The 14,199-nt window shown below is 38.5% G+C and overlaps 1 protein-coding gene and 1 long non-coding RNA gene across 2 annotated transcripts in view; one reads left to right on the top strand and one right to left on the bottom strand.

Annotated features, from left to right (window-relative positions):
• The window catches only part of xxylt1 (xyloside xylosyltransferase 1), a 38,427-nt gene extending 27,165 nt beyond the window's left edge, over positions 1-11,262 (top strand). Inside the window, exon 5 of the mRNA XM_032527054.1 lies at positions 7,163-11,262. Within this exon, the coding sequence (XP_032382945.1) occupies positions 7,163-7,559 (397 nt within the window). The 3' untranslated portion in view covers positions 7,560-11,262. The remainder of the gene's footprint in view (positions 1-7,162) is intronic.
• LOC116696226 (uncharacterized) overlaps positions 3,524-14,199 on the bottom strand; it is a 25,204-nt gene continuing 14,528 nt past the window's right edge. The window contains exon 3 of the long non-coding RNA XR_004333661.1: positions 3,524-4,107. This is a non-coding gene — a long non-coding RNA (uncharacterized LOC116696226). The remainder of the gene's footprint in view (positions 4,108-14,199) is intronic.

Genomic DNA, 14,199 nt, shown 5'->3' with positions numbered 1-14,199 from the left:
TCCCCTTGTCTCTATGATTCAATAATTACATTGTGTAGTTTCACAAAAGTAGTTTCTAAAACAAAATGCCTCGCAAATCTTCCAACTCCTTCTCGCCCACTCCCATTTATTTCAATGCTATATCCGTCCACGTTACCAACAGGGAGAATGACTCCTGTACTGCGGGAATCTCGTAACCCTCGAACATTTATCACCCTCTATTGGGAACCCTCTTTTATCAAGTAAATTCTTCGAACCCACTTTGACTTTATGTCATGGCGCCTCGTGGTGGCACTGCAGAGCTCAAGACTTCTCCCTCCTCTCACCTTGAGCTTTGCACACCAGGCCGCCCTCTGAGACCTTTGTTTTTATCCTCCATAAACACAGCTTATACCTTTAGCAATGTGTACACTGGAAGGGTGTTTGTGGAAGAGTCACAACAAGTATTGAACGTTAGCATTGAACGCTTAGTTGGATTCTTAGTCTTTGTCATTACTTTCGGTGTTATTTTTCTTGTGTCAAAACAACTTTAATCACAGATCCAGAAGTTTCATCCATTGAGAAGTTTGGCCTGATTTGTTGAATGGGGAAAAAGTTGTCATTTGAGTTCCTATAGTTGAAATAAACTTGTGCACACTTAAGCATTTTCATATCAGTCTTGTAAGTTCTTAAGTAAGAAGCTTTGGGAATGGATAAAGATCTTTCCATATAATTCCTCTCACTTTACACCTCCTCCAAACCAGTTTTTCTTTCTCCTACTGACTTTTGTTCAGAAGTGTCAGATTAAGATAATGAAGATGCACACAAACCACTCAATAATTACACCAGTTGTTATTCATCCAAATTTCATATTTATTACTAGCAATAAAGTGTGCGTGTATGTGTACTCAAGGGACTCTTGACTTTCAAGCTTTTTGTTCCTCAGTTGATTTTTCCGTTCTTCTCCAAGACAGTAATATAAACATGCCTGCTTCGTTTAGACTACTTCACTGTTTTCCATCCAGCCACACCATCAAAACAGGACGTGTGTGTGTGTGTGTGTGTGTGTGTGTGTGTGTGTGTGTGTGTGTGTGTGTGTGTGTGTGTGTGTGTGTGTGTGTGTGTGTGTGTGTGTGTGTGTGTGTGTGTGTGTGTGTGTGTGTGTGTGTGTGTGTGTGTGTGTGTGTGTGTGTGTGTGTGTGTGTGTGGCTACTGTAAATGAGGCCAGGTGGGAGGTTTCATGGAGGATCTGCTTACTGGGATAAACATACAGCCAGGTGGTTTCCTCTGGGATTTTAAAGACTGTGTAAATTAAACAACAAATCAAAACATTTGATTTTAGTTAAAATGTATATTAAGATGTATATGTGTGTGCAAGTTTTTAAACAACCTCCACCATATTAAGGAAATTCTCAAGGCATTATATTTTCATTTATGCAAATTACTGGTGATATTGAGGGTTCTAAGTGTACACATCACTCTTCCCTAAGTTCACATTCACATCTTATGACTTATTTATGAATAGAGATTTCTTGGCTCTAGCCAAAAGGGAATCTTGTCTTTTAATCTGCTTTTAATATTGCATAAAGAAATTATAATTTTTGTCCTCAAATGTAATGAATTTTCTATCTAGAGATTTCCTGAGCAGGTCCTGAGGATTAGTATCTGGGCATATTGTGGTATCGGCTAAAATAATCCCATTACTGTACTCCCACCAATGACAGACGGGCTACATTTCACTGCATATATTAGTAAAAATTTTGACTGAATATATTTTTTGCACACTGGTGCAACTCTGAGTTCTGACACCTGGATTGGCAAAATACACAGATTTGCTAAACTACGAGCTAAGAGTAGCAGTGTAGGAACCATAAAGGTAGCAACTTCTCAAACTGAGTTGTGCCAAATTTAGTAGTTTACAGTTATTATTTCAATATGTCAGAAACATATTTAATCAACATTTAAGTAAATCTTAAGTATCGGCTCAGCAGATACACAACATTAAAGGATTCAGATCGGGGCCAAAAAACATTATCAGGACACCCCTACTAATATATACACTGTCACATAGTGTCTTTTTTCCTAATTTGTTGGACAACATGGTTGTCATGGAGTAAAAAGTTGGGAAATAAGTATGTTATCATTGGGAAGTATTTGTGTACGCATGCAAGACAGTAAAGCTTAGTCTGCATACTGTAAATGTCGATGATGTAAGGTTTCTGTGTAAGCTGTTTTAGTAGTGGAGTTGTAGTTTTCCTGCCAGACTCCAGTTGGCACCAGCCTTTCCAAACAGATCTGTATCTCTGCCCGGCCACTCTGGCTCAGTGGGTTTCTAACCCTGGGAATCTCCTGCTAATGTTGCGCCCAGACACACTCTTTTAAAAACACACAACCAACATAGCCGTGGATTGTACCTCTTAGCATGCACAGCCTCACCAGTTCAAATTTAAGGGATGTTAAAAAAAACTTTCATAGGCCAGTATGTGTACATGATCGTGTGCAATGTCATGAAGGACATAATTACGTTGTTTTTTTTCGCAAACTGTGGGGGCTGGTTATGTCAGGTGCAATTTCTGGATACAAATCCAAGCATTACATTGCAAAATAATATGTGAAGTATTGACTGGGGGGTACACAACATTAACAAAAAGCTTCCAAACTAGGAAAAATGAGTTGAAAGTATCTCCCAACATCTTTACCGCAAACGCGAACTAAGAACCAAATTGTCTGTCAAGCAGGTGAAATTTATAGTTTTAACAGAATTTCATGATGGGAAGCTCAAAAAGACCTAACAGCCAAATATTTTGACTGCTTCAAAGAGCCTGACAGGAGAGATTATGTGAATGAGAGACAAGCTTGACAAATGTGGGATTTGCTTTTTTGCTTCAATGGAAATAGTTCATGTAGAGAGCTCTCAGCCCCCACTCTGTTTTGGTGCTAATGGACAGAGCATTATGCAGGAGAATGCAGCCTCCCACCAGCCACATACAGAGCACATCCTGCCAATGAAAAGTTAATTATGAGAAAAAAAGTCTTTTCTCTGCAGCTGCATTTGTAATCTTTTTAAAAACCCTAGAGACAAGACCCAGTCACACAGTGTCAAAGTCAAAGCCGCAAAAACATACAATGAGAGTCATTAGCAAGGAGCAAGTCACCCTCTTTAAGCTCCATGTATTGAGTGCCCAAATTTTGTTCCTAAAATCAAATCAAATTAAATCTTGACTTTAAAATATCTGGAATTTTCTTTTGGGGCTTTCTGCGTGTTGCCAAACTACTTAATGATGAAAAGGGCCAGACATTTGCTTTGTGTACCCAAAAACCAGACTCCCCTGTGTCAGTGAGTGTTTTTATGCAGATTTCAGAGAGCAGGTTGTTTCTTGTCTTGAACAATGTTGAGAACACATTTGGATGCGGCAACAGCACAGAAAGTCACGTCACCTGCTAAGGCTTTTCATTCTCTTGCAAATGAGAGAGAAACTTCACTTGACAGGTTGACTGTGAAAATTGGAGGCAGGAAACGATGGAGATGTGAACTGACAGAGCGTCTGGTTTGACTGAGCAACATGGCATCATGACTTTGCGTAAAAATATACGCCAACTTTCTTAAGCCAAGTGGCGTTTTATCTGTACACACTATGAGCTATTGTCTACGCTGTATACAGGGGACGGCAGTCTGCAACGTCACAGAGTAAACATACACACTGCGTTGCACTTCATAAAGCCACATGGAGTGTTATTGCGAGGCTGGTCACGCAGGTTTTAGGAAAACAAGAAAAGGACAAACGGTTGGAATTAGGAAAAGAAAACCAGGTTGGGTTTAGGAAAAGAAGAAAGCGACTGTTGAGTTTAGTAAAAGAACGGGGTTGGCTTTAGGAAACACCACACATGGGATACAAACCCCGCTCTCCTGGGTGAAATCCTGTGTTTTACCCATCTACCACCCCAGCCAACCTCCCTGTGTGGCAATTCGCCCTTTCACACTACTCACTACGGCGTCAATTGACACACAATCGTAAGGTAATGTAAGTCAATGGAGACCAAACAGCGTTGATAAACACACTAAAAAGCGAGTATGTGTCTTGATAATATGCCAATGATAGCATTAAATTGGCGTGTCATACATACGCCATTTCATGAGATCAGTCTGGACTGGAGTTTACAAAAAAGATTTAAATGATGCATATGCTGTATATATTGAAGTTATCCCATGCATTATATAGATTATAATACATAAATTATTATGTAAGTATTATGTGAGGCCAAACTCTTTCTGGGTTTTTGGTTCCTTGAAACAACAAACAAAAACAACCCAGAGGTATTTGATATAACTGAGGGATGTAGCTAAGCTAGTAATTGTAAACACGTCTTTGTGCATCAAGCCTGCAGTTCTTCTGTAAATAATTCCTGATGTTATTTATGTAAGAATGTGATTGAAAAAATATTTTCATGCATATTTAATGCTGCTAATGTAGTTCATTGATGAAGTGATGATGAATTGAAGTATAATTTAAAGAAAATGAAAGTTTATCTGATCCCTGATCAAAATGGAAAAAAATTGAAGATTGAAATTGAAGAAATGGTGTTAACCATCTGGTTTATTATAATCCTTGTTAGTAAAATTTATAATAACAATCGTGTCTTATCTCTTAATTTCTAACCACGAAAACTTGTTGCGCAATATATAACCAGTATGCTGTCAGTATGTTCCACTTTCTAATGTCAAACCAGCAGTATGGAAAATTTTCCTGTGTAAAACTTACTCACCCTGAATGTGTCTCAGGCCACGTAGACCCAGTGTTTGTCTTAAAAATAATAAATGCTCCAAAAAGGCCACAAGTCCCCAGCTACCAAACAAACAGATGGTATAAAATTGTGTGGACAAGCTACAGCTGCTGAATATAGGTCAGTAATAATATCAAAACATGACTCAGAGAATCTGCCGGTCCCACTAGAGTCTATCAAGATGCACAGAGAAAGAAAGAGGTAATCTCTACAATATGAATAATTATTGTTCTACACAATTTTCCCACATGTGTTTATTTGCATCAAGTGAGCAGGCAGAGCTCAGCTGATTTTGTTAATGTGACTTAAAGGGTGATTTTGTATTTATTTATTTTACTAAAGTGACTGCCTTGCAACAGCTCAGTCTGTCTTCTATCCCCATGTCTTTTAATTTAACACACTTATTAATATTTAATCAACCGTAGGTTTCCTTAGTCTTGGTCAGAACTAGGAATAATCTCATTCATCCTTCATATTCGGGAAGATTAAAACATCGTTGCACTTGCTGCAGTCAGTATATGGGAAGGAGCATTTTGAACTATGTGGAAGCGAACATTTCACCCCAATAAAAAAAAAAGAGATCAGATAAATAACTCGCAAATGCTCATACATCAGGGGTTGAATAGGCAAACAAACACTTTAAACACACACTTTAAAGGGGGTGGGTAAATCTCTTTTTCTGGATGCAAGACAACTGTCCTAGCTTAGGTCAATAAACTGGCCCTTACCCAAATATCACTTCCTTCTTCTCACAACTCTACTTCTGACAAGTGTCGCTCTTTTCCTGTAGCTCAGTGTCTTGTCCCACTTTAGAAACCTGTATGTTTTACACAGACACTTTGTGGTATTACATGCATTTTATCGCACCGTTGTGACGAAAAGAGAGCTGAGCCAGAAGGCAAAGCTCTCAATCTACCAGTCAGTGTTTGTTCCTACCCTCACCTATGGTCATGAAGGCTGAGTCTCGACCGAAAGAACGAGATCCAAGGTACAAGCGGCCGACATGGGTTTTTCTCAGGAAGGTGGCTGGCGTCTCTCTTAGAGATAGGGTGAGAAGCTCAGTCATCCGAGGAGCCAGTTGAGGTGGTTCGGGCATCTGGTAAGGATGCCTCCTTAGGGAGGTGTTCCAGGCATGTCTAGCTGGGAAGAGGCCTCTGGGAAGACCCAGGACTAGGTGGAGAGATTTTATCTCCAACATGGCCTGAGAACGCCTCGGGATTCCCCAGTCGGAGCTGGTTGATGTGGCTCAGGGAAGGGAATTTTGGGGTTCCCTGCTGGAGTTGCTGCCCCCGTGACCTGATACCAGATAAGCAGATAAAGATAGATGGATGGATGGATGTACTTTCCATATTTTCATAAATGTCATGGCGGATCTTACCTAGCAAATTTTTCATGCAACCTACAAATACAACAGGACTGTTGCTGGCACGTGTGTTAGTCAAGTGTGCCAAAAAATATTGAGCCTTTATTACACTATATCATGTATTACATAATATAAAGCAAGCACTATTACATTAGGCTGAAACTTTTCTTGCCAAGGGTAACTTTGGGAATAAGTCCCACAAAAGGTCTTACTTGTGTGTGCCTAAGTAATGTTTGTGCATATAAATGCTTGTTGAATGAAGCTCTGTGTCATTTAGCTACTTCAGAGTTGGTATGTTGGCAGAATAGGGTGCTGAGTTGGCACTGGCCTCTGGCACTCCAACATGCTCTGACATTGCTGGACCAGCTCTCTTCCTGTTTTTTGGCCACAGTGCTTTCAGTCTGTTCAGCAAACGTGGACTGATTGAGAGTTTACCCTCACTTTAAATGTGCAACAGCCCAAAAAAAACATATGAGTGAGGCGTTTCACCATTGATGCACAAGTTCCAAACTGTGCATATGGATGAGATCAAAGTAAGAAAAATTCTCTTATATGATATGTGATCACCTATCAATTAAAACACCAATCAAGACAAAAAGTTATTGTATTTTACATACATGACTGTTCACCTGCATCTTCCAGTCATCCTATATTTTTAACCACTTGAATGAATCTGTTTATTGTATGTCATGTGTGCTACCTTTTTGCTTAGGTTTGTTGTCAGTATGCATAAGAGGAAAAATTAATTTGAAGGCAATCAGATCAACCTTGGTGCCCAGAGACACCAGAAAGGGGGAAAGCAAAAAAAAAATGTAATGTGTTCTTGCAGAAAAGGTGCTGGAAGCTTGAGAAGGGCTAGTTGGCAAGCTACTGTGGCTGATGAGGTAACCTATCAGTTAGCAAGCTAGCTAGCTTAATTGTTAACTGCACAATAAGTTACATTTATTCAAAAGATGATGCATTTGTACTTGAGTCCTGTTTCACGAGTGACATTCCATGGCTCTTTTATGGAGCAAAATGTTTCATAGTCATGTAAACCTCTTGCTGTCTCTCTTGCAGACACACGTTTTGGCAGTATCGTAAGGAGAACCCTCAGACCAGAGTAGGTGATCCTCCTCCTGACGGACGCCCAGGTTTCAACAGCGGTGTGATGTTATTGGACCTAGGTGCTATGAGGAACTCCGCTCTCTACAACAAACTGTTGGAGCCTAGCAATGTGGCCAAACTAGCAGACCATTATCGCTTCAGGGGCCACCTGGGGGACCAGGACTTCTTCACCATGATTGGCATGGAGCATCCTGAACTGTTTTATTCGCTGGCCTGTGGGTGGAACCGTCAGCTGTGCACCTGGTGGAGGGACCACGGATACGGAGACGTGTTCCAAATGTATTATCGCTGTGTTGGACATGTCTATATCTACCATGGGAACTGTAACTCCCCTATACCAGATGACTGATTTAAGCACTGGACTGATGCTGGAACTGAAAAGGAGTCTTTGACATCTACAATTTAGTTCAAGAGAAATATTTGTCCTGCTTTATGGAAGGGAGGATTGTGGCTATTATGTCACTTGCCGTTGTTGACCAGTGTACTGCCGGTATAGTAACATACTTTGCCCCCTGCTGGTCAAGGGGCCACTGAAGGGCTTGCCCATATAAAGTTGCTACAAATATGGCATTTATCTGTCATTTTGGTATGTTGAAAACAGCTCTGTGTTACAGCGTTTCAAGGAGCTGCAATAGTTGGGCCATTCTTCTTCAGGTACAAAGATAACATTATTAAATATGATCTATGAACCTGAACTTAGTAACAGATATATTAATTTGAAGGCTTAAGAGTAGAAATATGCAGTTCATGTTAAAAGTTAATCTACCTGGAATGGAATCTTGTCTATATTTCATTGGCAAATGCAGCACCTTGCTGAATGATGTTGCATTGTGGTGTGGAGAAAGGTTTTGCATGGGCCCTCTGCATGGCACCCTGCTGCATCAATGCTGGAATCATTCAAATGAAATAGGGGCTAATGTCAGTATGAACGAGGCGTAATATATTATGCATTGTCAATGTCAAGTTGTTCTCTTTGTATTTGTTCATACATTAATTGATTTCAATAAATGTTGGTACTTGAGGAGAATCTAAAAAAACACTATCCATTACACATTGTGGTAATGTGATAATTCACAAGGAATTCTTATTGCTAACAAATGGTTACATATTATCTGCAATGAATACAGGGTCGGAAAATGTGTAGTTTTTGATAGCCAGACCTTTGTCTACAGTGCTGTGTTAGTGCTGGAGAATGGCCTGGCTACACCGCTTATTCTGGGACAGGGGAATTTTTTTTAATTTATTAGACCAATCACAACCGCCTTGGGTGGCGCTAAGCTCCTGATGCAGGGACTGTGCACCTGCAAAACAGATAGTGGAGATAGTGGAAGGGGAAATGAACACCTGACATTCAGCACACCAAGCTTTATCCCAGCACTGGACATCTGGTAAGCCAGACTAGCATGTGTGTTTATAGGCTATATCTTAGGGCTGCACGATCATGGCCAAAATGATAATTGCGATTATTTTGATCAAGATTGTGATCATGATTAATTATCACGATTATTTGTTGATTTTAACCAAAACAAATTTTATAGTCACATAAGGTGTATGTATAACGGCTTTCACATCCATATTGTGCTACATTTCTCTTATGTTGAAGTTGTATGTGGTACAGCTGCAACACATGTAAATGAAAGTTATCTGAAATAAATAGCCTGGGAGATATATATATATATTATAAATGTATCTCTGTGAAAGCTCCTTCACTTGTTTTCAACAATAACTGATTAAACAAGCTAGGGAGAGAGGGGGAGTGCGATCGACGTACTCACAGAGTGACGGCTGACTCATTATGAATGGGTCCAGCAGGCTCTGGTACAAATACAGGTTTGTCTCTCATGCTTAACAATATACAGCTGTGTTAATAATAATTAAAACTGTGGGCAAATGTCAGAAGTATATATGCTGACGCCGCTCTGTCTCTGTTGCTGGGAGCCGTGGGGGGCTGCGCGGAGAGTAAGAGGAGAGATCCAAACACAGGCACGGCTTTACAGAAGAAATGGGTCATGTAACGCAAAATTAAACCATATTGATTTGCTTCGTTTGTGGAGAGGCAGTGGATGCGAGGACATTAGGTGCGACCGGTGCGACCTAGAAGAAAAATGTTAGTCGCACCCTAGAGCCCTGTGAGCTAACAGACACTAAGTAGCACTGGTCACTGCTGTTGTCTGACAAACACCACAGACGGGACAAAATGTTGCGTTTTGCTAGTAAACTGGTAAACCTTGTGACCGACGTATTACCAACTGCCATCTGTATCTATTTTCCTCACTAATATTGCTCGATTACGCAAATTTGATCGTGGGAAGCCAAAATTGTGATCTTGATTAAAGTTTGATTAATTGTGCAGTCCTAATGATGGCTGTTGCATTTGCAGTCTAACTTAAGCCAAATGTTAGTTAAGCGAAGAGGCCGTGCATACACTGACCTACTTTAGAGTTCTTACTGTGCTCACTGAACTGCCCTTCGGATTCAAAGAAATGTCAACACTCAATATTCATCAGTCAAGAAATTGTCTGAGGTGATTCACACTTAAACACACATGTACACACGTGAGAGTAAAGCAGCTAAATTGCCTACAACACCAGTGGTGTCAAAGACAGGCTACTGAAGACACTTAAGAATAAACATTATCCCAAATCAACGCAATTTCCTTAAAGTATTTTGGCTCTTTCAGAACAACAGTCTTTAGTTTCCATACCAGTGAATCAGAGTAAACACTGTTCCCTCATTGGACTTTACAACTTAAAAACACATTTTTAGTTTTTTGGTTGATTTTCTACTCTTTAGGGAGCAGTTGGTTTCCATTGCTTCCAGTGCATTATAATGATGGCAGAGACTAAAATTTTGTTGAGATTAGTAATGCATCACAGTGAGCCCTTTATTTTGTATTTTTCGTCACTACTTATTTATGTTGTAATGCATAGGGACATTTGCAAATTATTCATATTGGTGCATTCAAAGACCCAGCCAGGATGATTATCTGAAAAGGACCAGTGAATGTGATCATTCCTTCTATTAAAATTCTGGCTTCCAACTCTTAAATCTCCTGTTATGAGCGTTGTTTTATGCAGGTAGAGTCAATTATCCCTGCTCACAACTGCATTGCCACTTTGACAAAGCAAAACATGCAATAAATAATGATAGATAGTTAGTGATGGATTACAGTCTGAAATACAGTAAAAATGTTACAGTAAAATGTTTCTAAGTTGACTCAAAGACTGAAACCACTTGGAAGAAAGAGAGAAAAAACTTGCTCGTTTGCATATAGCAAACTGGTAGATTATGACCTAAAACATGCTAATCTAATGGTATCCTTTAAAATACCCTTTTTGTGTTTTGTCAACTGTTTATCCTGCTTACTCTAGATAGCCTATCCATCATGAGTTTTGGGAACACTTTATTATACGGGTCCATAATCTGCTACTTTCCTAATGGTAGTTGCTGTAAAGTTCACTGGAAAGATCTTTGTTACTTATAATAGGGACAATCTACATTTCCTTGAAAGAACTACTTTTTTAATTAAAATAAATATTCTTTAAGTTATTATTGAAATCTTTATTCTTCATAACAATATTATTCTTGCCTGTAGACAAATTTTACATTTTGCATGGTCAGCTGAGTTTCTGTGCTCTGACTAATTGACAAATTCTTCTCAAAAGAGAAGTAATTAAACACTTTCTCTATTTTCCCTATTATAAGTATTAAATTACACATGTGATTCTTTCCAGGAACTTCCATTGAAATTATTAGGAAATCATGGACCTGTAAAATAAATTGTTATGTTTTATGTGTTACTTTTACCTTCCAATCACTCCTTTGTATAACATGGGATGTTGAAAATAGCTGGAGATCGATTCACAAAATCCAAGAAACAATCTTTGGATCATATGAAACTAGAAAATCCAATGGTATCAACTATATAATGCTAGCTTGTAAGGGAGGAAAAAACCCTCCAAAGCTACATTTTGGTGAGGGAAAAACTGGCATGGTCATTTTCAAAGGGGTCCTTGTGTCACCTCAAGATATCTGAATAAAATGTCACTCAATACTCACTAGCTGTACAGTCTGAGGAGCTGCACTTTATTGTGTGTTCATGTTAAATAAAAAGTACATTAATGTAACTGTTTTGGGGTCAGTTCTTAATGTAAACATTGATAATTCAAGAATGCAGCAGGTTAGAGGGAACCTTGCACAATTGTACAAACTCTTTCATATCCAAGCTAAATTGGTATTGTAACGAACCTGTTCCTAACCTAATCAATATTGCATCAAAAATAAAACTGAATCGGGAATAAAATCGATTTGGCATCTTGTGAATCGGAATCAAATCGATTCGGAAAATCCTTAACGATACCCAGCCCTAGCGTTCAGTGTTGAAGGATGTTTTTTTTCAACAAAAAAGGCAAAGGTGAAAGCAGCTTTACATGAAGCCAAACATTTTTAATGCTCTTTTTAAATTATATTTAAACTCAATCACCTTTCATAGAAAGACTTCCTGTGACATAAATACTTACTGTTTTCTTAAGATGTTTGTCTTTTACTAACTTTGAAATTGTGTTTCTTTTTGTCTTCAGCTTTCCTAAATAAATGGTATAAGCCCACTCTTTTTTCACAGTGTTATTGTTTTATGTAAACTAATATTGCAGAACATAAGTTATTCTTCGTTGATGTTTTAGTTATTAAAGAGCTCACGAGAGACAACCTCTTGTTTGTTGTGTAGGAGGGAGAGAGCGCTGACAACACATCCTTGTTTTACCTAAGGGTTATAATAAGGTGGTAAAAAATCAATGTATGTTAATGGAATGCCCTTGCATTTCTCATTATACAACCTAATGACTGAGTTCTTGTTTGCCTGCTGTACAATAGACATGACCCATTTCTGTCACTCAAATTTGCAGACACAGGCAGTAAACACTCCATAGACAGAAAAAACAACATCAACCAGCCTTGACCCCTGAATGTGCTGATGTTAAATTCTGACCTGAAACTAAAATGTATCTTGTATTAAGATATGCTGGAATATAATACTTTCTCTGTCTGCAATTAAATCAGTATGTTCTTTTAAAAACAGTCCTGGGGGCCGGTTTCAAAAGCTAAATGATGTATACTCACACAATATAATTTACATATGAACTGGTATTTAAAAAGGGAAAATGTTTGGACTTCACGCTCACTTCAGACCAGCCATACACCAGAGATGGAAAGTAACGAAGTACAAATACTTTGTTTCTGTACTCAAGCAGATTTTTCAGATATTTTTACTTTACTTTACTATTTATTTTTGTGGCGACTTTTTACTTCTACTCCTTACATTTTAACACAAACATCGGTACTTTCTACTCCTTACATTTTATAAAATTGGCTCGTTACTTTAGTTTTTTACAAGAGGTTGTCATGCCGGAAAATAGCGCGGACACGCGCCTCACACCGTGAGCGGGTGCGCTCCGCGTGCCACAAGTAGAAAATAGTGAGAGAAAAGAAAAAGAGACCAGCTGTCTGGAGGATAATCAGCTGAGATTGTGTGTGTGCGTCTTTGAGAACTGTAAGTCATATAACTCATGTTGTCAGTTCACTTAAGCCTGTTTTTAGTCTATAGTTCTTCACATTTAAAGTAAGTTAGCTGGTGATTCTGGTGTGTTCTTCACCTGTTAGCTAGTTTGCACGTTGGTCTTAATGAAGCATCAGCACTTCCACCAGCTTTATTCGCATGAGTTTGTTTTTTTACTGAACTTCAGATACTGTCGTTCAATTGACAAGTGGATGGAAACTTAGCTAGAGAGAAGTTGTCTCTGTCTGTTTTAACAGACACACCTGGGGCCAAGTTGGAAACCAGAATCAGCTTTAATCCAGTCCTAATCTAGTCCTCACCTTTCACATAATTTCTCTGGAGTTATCGTTATTATTGTTTACGTCATCAATACCATATTCAATCTAAATGGATGGGAATATATCTACTGTACGTTGCATTTGACGCACGACTAAGACAACTCAACAGATTCTGCATTCTGCATTAATTCACAGCAAATCAATAGGCTTGATGGTGCTAACGTTAGCACATAGTAGTATGGATGGCACTAACGTTAGCACATAGTAGTATGGAGGGCGACAATAATTGAAAAGGAAGAAAACAGAGATCCGGCAGACAAACAGCAAGACATTCCCATCATCCTTGACCTTATCTGAAAGAGATGTTTGAGATAGTAGGCATCAAGAAGTGCCAATGTGCTGGGGAACTTCTTCATTAATGCTGTTTAGTCATTCTATTTTAATCCTTTATTTTCTTTCCAGAAGCCATATTGAGCACACACATAGATTATTTAATTTTTTAAGGAGAAGATTACAATGAAACTGGATCTGTGAATTCTCCCAGAATCACAACTGAATTCATATCTTGCTAATGAGTCAAGAACTTATTATATGTTATGTTTTAGACATATTTACAGACTCCATTTAAAATGTAGCCATTGCTATATAAAGACCTTGTTCTCCAGTTCCTCAGCGTCTTTCTAGTAACATTTGTGTGCTCCAGGTAGCTTTGCATAAAAAATGGTTGTCATTCGCAAGGCTACTTTTACTTTTATACTTTAAGTAAATTTTCAAGCCTGTACTTTGTTACTTTTACTTGAGTAAAGAAGTTTAATCAGTACTTCCACTTTTACAAGAGTATTTTTTAACACAAGTATCTGTACTTCTACTTAAGTACGGAAAGTGAGTACTTTTCCCATCTCTGCCATACACACTGTTTTAGCTGAGATAGCTTGAATAGATTGAATACAATTTGAGAAACAAGTAACATAATTTTTACGTTGTTTGCCGTTGTTATTTTGTTAAATGTACATCAAAGGCGCACTTTACAAAATTAATTTAAAATTCATGAGTGATGAATTTCGTAATTTTTATTAACAATTGAGCCATCATCTCCCTTTTATGATTGTTTAATTTTCACCCTGAATTGCAGAGATGGCAAAAGTACTCACTTCCCG

The sequence above is a fragment of the Etheostoma spectabile genome, chromosome 9 (assembly GCF_008692095.1).
Source record: "Etheostoma spectabile isolate EspeVRDwgs_2016 chromosome 9, UIUC_Espe_1.0, whole genome shotgun sequence".
In the NCBI taxonomy this organism is placed as follows: domain Eukaryota; kingdom Metazoa; phylum Chordata; class Actinopteri; order Perciformes; family Percidae; genus Etheostoma; species Etheostoma spectabile.
The sequence above is the reverse complement of the archived record's forward strand: the minus strand, read 5'-3'. Positions and strand labels throughout refer to the sequence as shown.